Source organism: Olea europaea, chromosome 5 (genome assembly GCF_002742605.1).
Source record: "Olea europaea var. sylvestris chromosome 5, O_europaea_v1, whole genome shotgun sequence".
Taxonomy (NCBI): domain Eukaryota; kingdom Viridiplantae; phylum Streptophyta; class Magnoliopsida; order Lamiales; family Oleaceae; genus Olea; species Olea europaea.
The window spans coordinates 15,658,303-15,669,214 of NC_036241.1; the positions used below are offsets into that span (position 1 = coordinate 15,658,303).

General features: G+C 34.1%; 1 protein-coding gene across 1 annotated transcript; it reads right to left on the minus strand.

Annotated features, from left to right (window-relative positions):
- Nucleotides 1-3,872: 3,872 nt before the first annotated feature.
- LOC111394816 (pollen allergen Che a 1-like) lies at nucleotides 3,873-9,320 on the minus strand. Its single transcript, XM_023020828.1, has 2 exons — nucleotides 9,024-9,320; nucleotides 3,873-4,465 (listed from the first exon to the last, which is right to left on the minus strand). The coding sequence occupies exons 1-2, from the start codon at nucleotides 9,172-9,174 to the stop codon at nucleotides 4,140-4,142; spliced, it is 477 nt and encodes a 158-aa protein (XP_022876596.1). The 5' UTR covers nucleotides 9,175-9,320; the 3' UTR covers nucleotides 3,873-4,139.
- Nucleotides 9,321-10,912: the final 1,592 nt, after the last annotated feature.

The window sequence follows — 10,912 nt, forward strand, 5'->3', positions numbered from 1 at the left end:
TATAATAAACCAACACAATTACATATTTTGCTTGTTATATCATTCATTTATAATTGTTTCTATGGGTCCAGTACATCAACCAACAGCGACGGATTCAGGATATTAAGTGAGATAGGACGATTGTTAACCATCAACGGCAGTAGTAGTGAGATTGTTTATTAATATTTAAATAAATAATATTAAAAAAAATTCAATCAATATATAAATTCACTAAAACGTAAAAGTCATATACATTTAAAAAATATAATCTAATACAACCCAAAATAATAAGAAATTCATCGAATTTTTCTAAACGGACATGGCTACGTAGGCCCTGTCAGTCTAACGAACGAGCCCGTGATTGAACATGAATATTACAAAAGTTTATTTCATCCCCCGCGCCCCCCACTGGGGGCCCCCTCGAATAATGCAGAAATTTTCTATCATATAAAATATAAGTTAGATTTTCAACCATTTGTTTCAAGATGCCCATTATTTTACTATTTTAATGGTCAAGTCATATTCAACCTCATATTGCACAGAAGGACCATTAATACAATTTGTAGCCTCGACTATTACTCACAACTATTCCTTGCAAGTGAAAGGAATGTAGCAGAAAAACTAAATAAATCGAATTTTTCATAATTTTGTCTAATATAATCGAATTTAACTTATCAAATAACCCCAAATGTTCTCTTAGCCATGTGAATTTCCATGATGAATATAATGTAAAGTTTACATATTGTTGTTCGACGCTTTTCGCCTTCTCTAAGCACAAGAAGTCGTAGAAAAAGTGTCATAAGCCCCAAGCGACCTCGCTGGCCCTAAGTAAGAATGTTAATTCTTGCTTCAAGTTTGATTTTGAATTCGGATGGTGATAAAATCATTTCCAGTGTCAGTCAAATTCTGATCATTTCCATTTTGTGGAAAGTAGGGAACTAATTAGTAATAAACTTATTTCAGATTGGTCCACAATTAGTAACAGTGAAATTTGCACCATTAATCTGCACCATATTATTATAATGGCAAGTTGATCTACAACATTTAAAATAGTAAGTTAGTACTTAATATTTCATTATAAATATACAATAAGTTCCCTATGAACAAAATTATTCAAACGGGTCTTAAATTATTACATAGTTGTCGTATGTCCAGTTTTATGAAGCTATGTTTTACTTCACCACATAGACAAGTGTCAAGCCTTGAAGAGACACATATTTTCATGAATATCATGTGACGATTTTAACGAATACTTAAATGATTTCAATAGTTAAGGACAAAATTTTGAAGTTCAATCCAATGGATTTAATCATAAAAATTAGTTTTAATCTTCATTGAACTGAGTGATGTAGAACCTCGAAAACAAAGGTATCATTATATTAAAAAGTAAAAGAAAAGGAAGAGGACGAAGGTGTTGCCTTCAATAAATTGTTGTCAAACTTTGTACAAAGATGGAAGAAATGACATACAAGTATAGGTGATAGAAATGACTATTAATGAGAGGCCCACATTTTGCTTCATCATTCTCATTCTCATTCTCTTACAAAAAAAAAAGCCCATTAATAAGTCCAAAAGAAAGGGATTACAATTCAAAATGAGTAATGCTATTACTGGGGTTAATGTGACATTAAATGAGATATATAATTAAATGAATTACTTAATTTTACTTTTTATTTAGTATATCACAGGTATTAAAACATCGGTTTAAGTGGTACTAACGTGATCGATCTTATATGGATGGTGTAATGTGAATGCAGAATGTGCCGAAAGTGGGAGATAGCAAAAGGGCGATGGATGAGTACACGTCGGAGATATTCATGGGCTGGACGAATAACAGGTGCGAGGACTCTCTTCTTGCTGCTCCAATCATCTTGGATATTGTCCCCCTCGCTAAACTCAGCACTCGTGAAATGTCGAGACACTCAAGATTAACCAACATTCATAGAAACCGAACCAAGAAATGCAGAAAATAAAAGTGCAAAAATAATGAACACGATTATTTTTTCGGCCGAAGCCCCAGAGGTTCAGCACAAGTGCCTAATCCCCTATTGAGCATCCACTATCAACGGATTCAGCTCGATTGCACTATAAGGCACCCAAAATCAGGCAGTAAGTATACAATGTTTCCAGAATATTACAATATACAAGTCACAAGGACTTATCTCATAAAGATTCACCAAGGCAGACCACGGTTCACGAAGAAACCACGAACAGATCAGTCAGACACTTAAGTCACAGGAACTGCCATCCAAGAATCACATGACTTCACAAGTCATTATAAAATATGTAAGCTATTACACACAGGAAATACAAGAAATCACCAAGATTTCATCAAACCCGACTGCACATCACATGAAACCACTCAGGTTTCCATAAACTCAACACGACAGTTCAGCAGCTTAGAGATCTATAACATATTATGGATTAACTCAAGAAAGAGTTCCGAAAATCACTCAAGAACAGAGCCAAAATTAGAGATTCGTCGAGAGAGAAAGAGAAAGAGAGGCGACTCAAAAAACCCTCGAACTCGAGAAGCCGAATGGAGTAAAATGAAAAACCAACAGCCACCCAAACCATTTAGGGTTAAATACATAGAATGATCTAGATTCAGATCCAACGACCAAGAGATCAGCACGTGTCACAATCCAGTTAACTCCTTCCATTAGTAAAGTGTCACTTTACAAAACACGCTTATAGTTAAAATTGTGGAAGCACAATTTAAATCAAAGTGATCAACAGTTCGACTCCCAACAACTCGAATACAGCATAAAGCTGAAGCAAAGGTTTGCTTGCAAACTGGTCCATTCTATAGCTGTTTTAAGTGGCTTTCGATTTAAATCAATTATACTGATTGTTGAACATATTTGCAGGGCAAGTTTCACTATTTCCACTCTATTGCTACCATTCTCAGCTACCTCACCAAAGCCCCACTTGTAAATTTTTATTTTCGTTCTAAAGGCTCAAAATGATGTCACATTATTTGCCTTTAGTCTGAATTTTTAGATGTTCAAGGGCTTGTTTGATAAACTAGGTTAGACGTCACTGAATAGTGTTATTCCACTCAATATAATGCATAAACTTTTTAAAGATTCAGATATTGAGAACTTTTTGAGAGTGTTATTTCAGTTTGATGGGTCACGGGAAACAAATAATTAAAATGTGGCCTTTTATCATAAATGAATTCATTATTGGTAGTATTATCGATCAGAAAACATGCGGTCCATTGTCACAAAGAATTGGTACATGCTACTTCGAGAATTCATTTAATTTTTTTGTACTTGAAAACACAAGATGTGCCAGGACACACTAGTTTGGATGGTGAATACAGGACATGAATCGAGGGATATGTACAAGACATGTTTGATATATTGAATTAGATAAGATTATAGAATGAGATATTATGTGTACAGAATTTTCCCCTACGGAAGAATCCCAAATACTCACATGGGGAGTGGGCTCCATGTGAGTAAAATAATCCAAAAAATTAATAACCAATTCATCCCATGTTATGTGTATTCTGTAAGGTATCTGTAAAAAATTGATCTATACGTGTAGTAGAACTCTTACAAAATAGATGCATGTGAGTCTGATTGTTATGTGCCCTTCGATTAATGTCCGTATTGGACTGGACGGGAAAAAACAGGTACCACCAGGCACTCCAGTAGTGAAGATTATGAAGGCATAACATGATTTTCCTTTCCTTTGCCTTTTTTCCTCTTCTATTAATTAGTACAAAAAATATATCGATATTTTGGGGTGTAATACTAATGCTGCGTACCTAATTAAATACTATGGGTTCGTTACTTATTGCAGTGTTATTTATTTATTATGGAGGATTTTGTTTGTTGTTGAACAAAGGGTCTGTTTGACAGAGATTTTGCATATCGTAGAACTTCCTAAAGAATTACTTCATAACTCATTGGCGCCAAAATGACACGTTACAAGTATTTTACAGCACAAAGCATCTATTTTAACCATTTTAGTTTGTAAGCCACAATTAAGTGACAAAATAACAATGTCTTGAATAAATTATGAAAAGAAAGCTAAAGACACATAACAGCACGTTCAGAAACAATTAACAACTCAAATATACTGTCCGTCAATAAGGCATTATAACATATCAGATTCTATGTAGGCGCAGAAGTCGACAGTCAATTATTTCAATCTTCAGCTTCCTGGTATTTCTGGAGTATCTGGGGGCAGCTAGCCAAAGGCACATTCTGGGAGAATCCCATGGCATTGACAAAACGAGCGTCGGAAACCATGCCATTGTTGCGGGTGAGGATGACTCTGGCTTTGTCCCTGCCTGAGTTAGGAGTGCTGCATTCGGGATCTGAACTCTTGACCAAAACTGCATCACATGCATCATCTCCATGGTCACTCTGTACCAGGATGTTGTATGTTCCAGTTGAGTCGGTCACACCCTCAACCTCATATGTAACTCGTGAGGTGTCCCTGTCTTTGCACACAATTTTAACGAGAGAACCTGGCAAGTACAAGCATCATACAATGATGATTATTAGAATTATGTTTAAAATATAAGAGGATAAAAAACCACGGGACCATACTTTACCCAAAATACTCCACTATCAATCAACAATCGCAATACAAGGATTCAGCTAGCAGAAATTAGGGACAGCAATAGAAACAATCTCAAGAAGAAAGTTTTTGGCAAACAACACAAGTTTATCTAGAAAATAGGAAACATCTCACCAAATCAAGACATTGTTCGTAAGAACAGTACACACAATAGAAAGCTTGGATCTTCATCCAAACCGAACAGATTGAAGAACAATGTGCCCAAACCTACTATCCAAACTTAAATTCAGTAGCAGCAGGGATAGCTGAGATATTACAGTTCATTGAAAGCTGCACAGTAGCCTCCAGTTTAGTAATTTTTGGGTCTTCGTACTACTAATTTTTTGTTTGACCTCCAATCCTACCACAAGGAGAGAAGGCACTCAAGTCATTAGCCAAGATAATGACTAGAAAATCCATGTGAAAGTGTTTTCAAAAACCTCAAAATACGTTTCTTTTAGTGGAAAAATGTTTTTTAGTGGTTGTTCATGTGACAGCCTCTCATTGGCCATGTTCCTTTCACTTGGACTTGTGTTTGTTTGGATTATTGTGGACCGTTGATTAAGATTGAAAAGTTGAGATTTAGATCCCTTTTCTCTAATAATTGGATTGTTTATCCCAATGTACGATTTTAATCACCAAATAATCGAACCACAGCAGTAATAAACGACGCAGAAAATTAAAGAACACAGTAATTGTTCATCCAGTTCGGCCAAGCCTAATCTGGGGGACTCAAAGACAAAAAATTGAGCCCATTATTATGCAAGAACCACCCAAGAAAGAGCCCGAGTTTGGGTACAAAATTCAGATTACAACCAAGAATATCTACAGATCATCGGCCTTTCAAAGACCTCACAAAACAGCACCTAACCGACCCTGACTTGGACTCAAGAATAGTATCTATTTACAGTTTAAAATCTGACTATACAAGAGACCAAAAATACCCACTGTCGGAAACACACAAACTACCGGCAGCTTACTGTAAATACACCAGATCACCGACCACAAAGTAAAGGCCTCCCTACAGAAATAATACCGGACAAGGAATAAAGAATGAATCTGAAGAAATCAAGGTTCCATGTGACTAGAATCGCCAGAGAGAGAGTAGGAGAGAAAATCTGTCAATATGACGAATGAAGTGAAAAGTCTCTCTCTCAGCCAGGCCATCCCAATTATTAGAAAAAGGGGATCTAAATCTCAACCTTCCAATCTTAATCAGCAGCCCACAATAATCCAAACAAACACAAGTTCAAGTGAAATGGATATGGCCAATGAGAGGCTGCCATATAGAAAGCCACTAAAAAACGTTTTTCCATTTAAAGAAACGTATTTAGAAGTTTTTTAAAACACTTTCACAATCTGTTTATTATGACTTTAAAAAGTGCCTAGCCTATTCTTTGCTTTGTTAAAGGCAAGAGAAAGTATTTGGTTTTGAGAGAATGTTAGGCCTTGCTTAAAAGCCAAAACAAAACAGCTTCTCGCAATCTTATTCGAAAAATTCGACTCATCATACTACTGATAAAAACCCATTATTTTGGCTTTTAAGCCAAGCCAAACATACTCTTGGTCAAACGCATGGAAGACGTTACTAAGATCAGCTAAGATCAAGACAATAAGATGATTTTTTGCTAAGGTTGGAGAATTATTATGATGATGTTTTGTTATGTTGAATGCCATTAAAAGTAATTTTTTGATATGTAACTTATACTTTTCAAAAGTGTTGCTTGTAAGTAACTTTTAAGCTTTAGCCAAATATCTTGTTCTCATTTAGTTGACTGAAGCTCATTCTGTGATGTTCAAAAGCGATTTTTTCTTAGCAAAAATCCCCATAAAAAGAGCATCTTCAATAAGTTGCGCCAACTTGGTGTAACTTTATACCAAATTAGTGCAATTTTCAAACCAATTTGAGGTAACCTTGCCAATGGTTACACAAATGAATAGTATTTCCTTATTATTTATTTCTCAACGATTAATTTATTTTAAAAATTATTCTATTGTAGACTATATTATATCTAAAATCTTTAAATTATATTATAACTGTTGAATTATTTAGCACCTGTTTAGCAGCAATTCTTCAACAATTTTAATCAATTTTTTGACCATTGGCATTTGACTATTCTTGAAGGGCGAATTTAGCAATGCACAATAAAGACAATAATGGCTACAATAGTGCCTGAGAATTGTCAAATGTCAACGGTAAAAAAAATGATTAAAATTGTTTAAGAATGACTTCTAGACATGGGCTTGATGAGCAATTTTAGCCCTTGTTTGTTTCCCATTATTTGGTCATTAAAATGAAAAATATGACCGTTATTCATCACATCAAGCCACCATATTTTAATTTCTATATCTTATGTGAGGCTCGTAACGACTATATTTTTCATTCTCATTTTTATATTAATGGGAAACAAACAGGGCATTAACCTATTGTATCAATACTTATTACTTGATTAGAATTTAAAAATAAATATTAAATAAAAATAATGATCACAATAAAACAAATATAAAACAATTTAAATCAATTAATTTTAAAAGAAAAAAAAAGATATAGGAGAAAGTGATTTGCTAGAGCGACTCTAGGGGCACATGTAGTGCTCCCTATTGACTGGAAGTCTATGCGAATAGACTCCCAACCAATAGGAGGCGCCACATACGCCCCCGTTCGTCCAGCCTTAGACGAATAGCAAAATCTTAGGAGAAAAAACAATTCGTTGTAATAAAAAATGAAGGGCAAAATGGAAATAATGAATTACACCAAATTTCACACCAGCATCTCTAATGAAGACCACAAAATGGTGCAAAAATGACCAAAATGGTGCCATACTACTCCAACTATGCACCAAAATGGTGCAAAGGATATGTTGCCCATTTTGCCCCTCATTTTGTTCCGCAACAAAATTTTCTTCCTTTTGTGTCCTTTTTTGTTAAACAACAAATTTCAATCCTTTATTTAATTGTATTATCATTATGAATATTAGTATTAGTATTATCATCTAGTTGATAGTCTATGCCCAAAATGGTACATCATTGTGCAAATGATTCATGAACTACGCAGTCCCCAAAAGAAAAAAAAAATTATTTGCAAAGAAAACAAGAAGCATGTAAAAAATATGTTAAACGTGCTTTTAACGTTCTACAATCAAAGTTCACAATTGTAACAATACCAACACGTCTTTTTTAATTTATTAACGAACTCAATATTTTTCGTTAAATAAATATAATTATTTATCTCGTGATTTATATAGTAATAAAAAAGATAATTAAATAGATTTTTAGGTAAATAAATTGCTAACAAATAAAGAAAAATGATAAAACACTGTTCATTTGATATAAATTTTGATGTTTTGGTTGAAGATGATTTATGGTTTGATGCAATCTTAACCCCAATTTTTGATGTAATGGTTGGAAATGGCCTTACACCAAATTTAGTGTGCCATTAGAGTGAAATTTTACACCAAATGGATGTTTTTGCACCAATTTAGCGTACCATTGGAGGTGCTCTACACCAAATTTGGCAAAAAAATACTCCAATAATACACCAAATTCGATGTAAAACTTGACGTAATTTATTATTCCCCATTTTGCCCACCATTTTCTTTTACACAAAAATTTTGTTCCATCTATATTCTTATTTTTTATGTAAAATTTGGTGTCAAGAGCATCTCCAATGGTTACATCAAATTTGGTGCAACTTTTACACCAAATTTGAAGTAAATTTTGTTGCCACCAAATTTGGTGGCATCTCCAATGGTACACCAAACACCAATTTGGTGTAAAATTTCACCATGAAATTTGGTGTGATGAATAATGCTACACCAAATTTGATGTGTGACACCAATCATTTGGTGTTAAATTATTCATTATTCTCATTTGCCCTTCATTTTCTAGGGCAACTTTATATCTTATCTCAACAATATTTGACCTTATTGATCTGAAATTGAACTGCAACTTCACAACACCGTTCTTCCAACATGTACAGATGACTTCAAGATCCAGAAGCGATTCTGCCCATCCGAATATTAATTCATTGGCGGCGAGATCTTTCCAATTTCTTGTTGGATTTATATAGTATTGCTAAGAATACATGATGATTTTGTGTGCCATTAATTTCTATCTAGGACTAATTCTGCGGTTTCTGGTCGTTTAATTAAGTTAACCCAAGAGAGAATTGTGTCTTCCTCCCAACAAACACAAGCATTTCAAGAACTACTCAGCCCCCATGGTTACTTCGTCTACCCCAATTATAACTAAAGTCACAGCAAATTCTCCTCAAAACCGTACAAGATCATATTTTTTTAGCTCCAATGAAAATTTCTTTAACAAACTAACTAGATCAGCACCACATTGACTAGATCTGACCAACTACACACGAGAAAGCAAGATATACAAAATACTTCTAGCATTATTCAAAAGTTAGTTTTGGTGCGCGTGTGCGTGTGTGATAGAGATAGAGTTGGTGCGGTTACCAGGGAGGTACTTGGACGCAGTTGTCTCATAGCCGCAGCGGCAAGTGTCACAGTAGATTTTACCGGTTACAAGAAATGGGTTGGCCGCAAGCTGAGCAGTAGCGATTGCTGGGAGCAGGCAGAGAGCAAACAACAGTAGCAATTTAGCCATTTTTTTCCTTGTTTTCTGTAGAATATGTTATGTAATTTGGGCTCCAAGAACTGAAGAAGAAGTTAAGGGAAAGTGGTATAAATGGAGAATTTTTGCGTCGGTGGAGCAGTGTGTCCGTAGATAAGGGTGGGGTGTGTATGGGCTGGCACACGGCAAAGAGTCACATGGGGTGGCATCATGGAGTAGAATAAAGTGAAGAAAAAACCGCGTCTGGCGGCAATCTCCTTCATTAATTTCGGGCGGTGGGTTCCATCTGCCTCTCCTTGCTTACGCGGAGATCCGTGCATTTGGAATTAGCAAGAGTTAACTAAAAAAAAAATTAATAATAATAATAATAATAATAATAGAAAAATGAGTAAATAGAAAAAGGAGTTTCAAAAAGTATGATTGTCAAATAGAGATGGATTTGTTTTGCAAAATTTATAAATAGTCACATTTTATTCTATCCGCTTATCTATTGTTCATATTTTTATTTTTATTTTTTGGGTATCTATTTATAAATTCTTTTCAAATGAAGGATAAGTAATTAATATCAAATTTTCAAGTGTAAGATTTGATTATTATTTCTTAATGTAAAGTATCACCTTTCAAATAATCCATATCGGTCAAAAATATATGAAGGAAAAAAATGGGATGCAATCTATCCAATAAAAGAAAATTGACGTAAAAAAGAAAATAAGACCAATTCATGAGCCATCATATTCCATAAGCGTGGAACAAAATGACACAAAGCATTGCTAACATATACTAATTAACAAATATCACAAAGAACTGTCGGATTTGACACAAATTGAAAGTATGTCCTCAATTGTTGATGATACCAACTAATTCACGTTCAATAAGTTGCACGTACTATCCTCTTTACTAACGAACAATAGCCTCTCACTCAAAACCTCCCCTTCAATGTCCACCGTCGAGAAGTAATCAAGCCTAGTCATCGCACCCGCCACTATTCCCTCGTAATTATGCACCAACACTCATATCCTAACTTCATGTCTCAATTTCATATATGTCTACATAAATTAAAAAGAAAAACTGAATCGGCACAAATGGAATCAATTTAATTCAATCTATTGATGAAAAATAGTTTTGGAAAAGCACTAATGAATTATAAAGCAGAGCTCGTAAGAAGAAATTGTAAAACAATAATGCTAAAGTTCAAATATCACAAATCTTCCTCTCTCTCTCTCTTTTTTTTTTTTTTTTTCCTCCTTTCTTCTTTAACAAGCTAATTTTAGATTGATGACTTGTGATGATGTTTTTCATTTTTAATAATAATTAACTGGACCCCACAAATCTTCAATTATTTCTTCCCCCCTTCGTTCCCGCCTTGAAGCTCATGATACGAGGAATCTAATTATACATTTGATTTTCTCTTCACATTTCTTTATGGTTAATCGGTAGCGTAGAGATCAAAGTGTCCCATGCAATCAATCAAAGTAAAATATGTAATATTTTCTTTTCTTTTTCTTTTTTCTCTTTGTTACACCTCGTTTGGTATTCATTTTTTTCAAAATGCATTTCTCTCTCTCTTCTTTTCAACCAGACAATTTTTATTAAAATAATATTACACGTAAATCAAAAAAATTCCTTATTTTTCAACCACACATTTTTCATCAATTTAATATTTAAAAATATATTTTTACATAAAAATGTCTTCCAAACACCCCTTAATAAACGAGAAAAATATGGGCGGAAAGAATTTTTTTTTTTTTTTTAAACCTGTACGTACATTAAC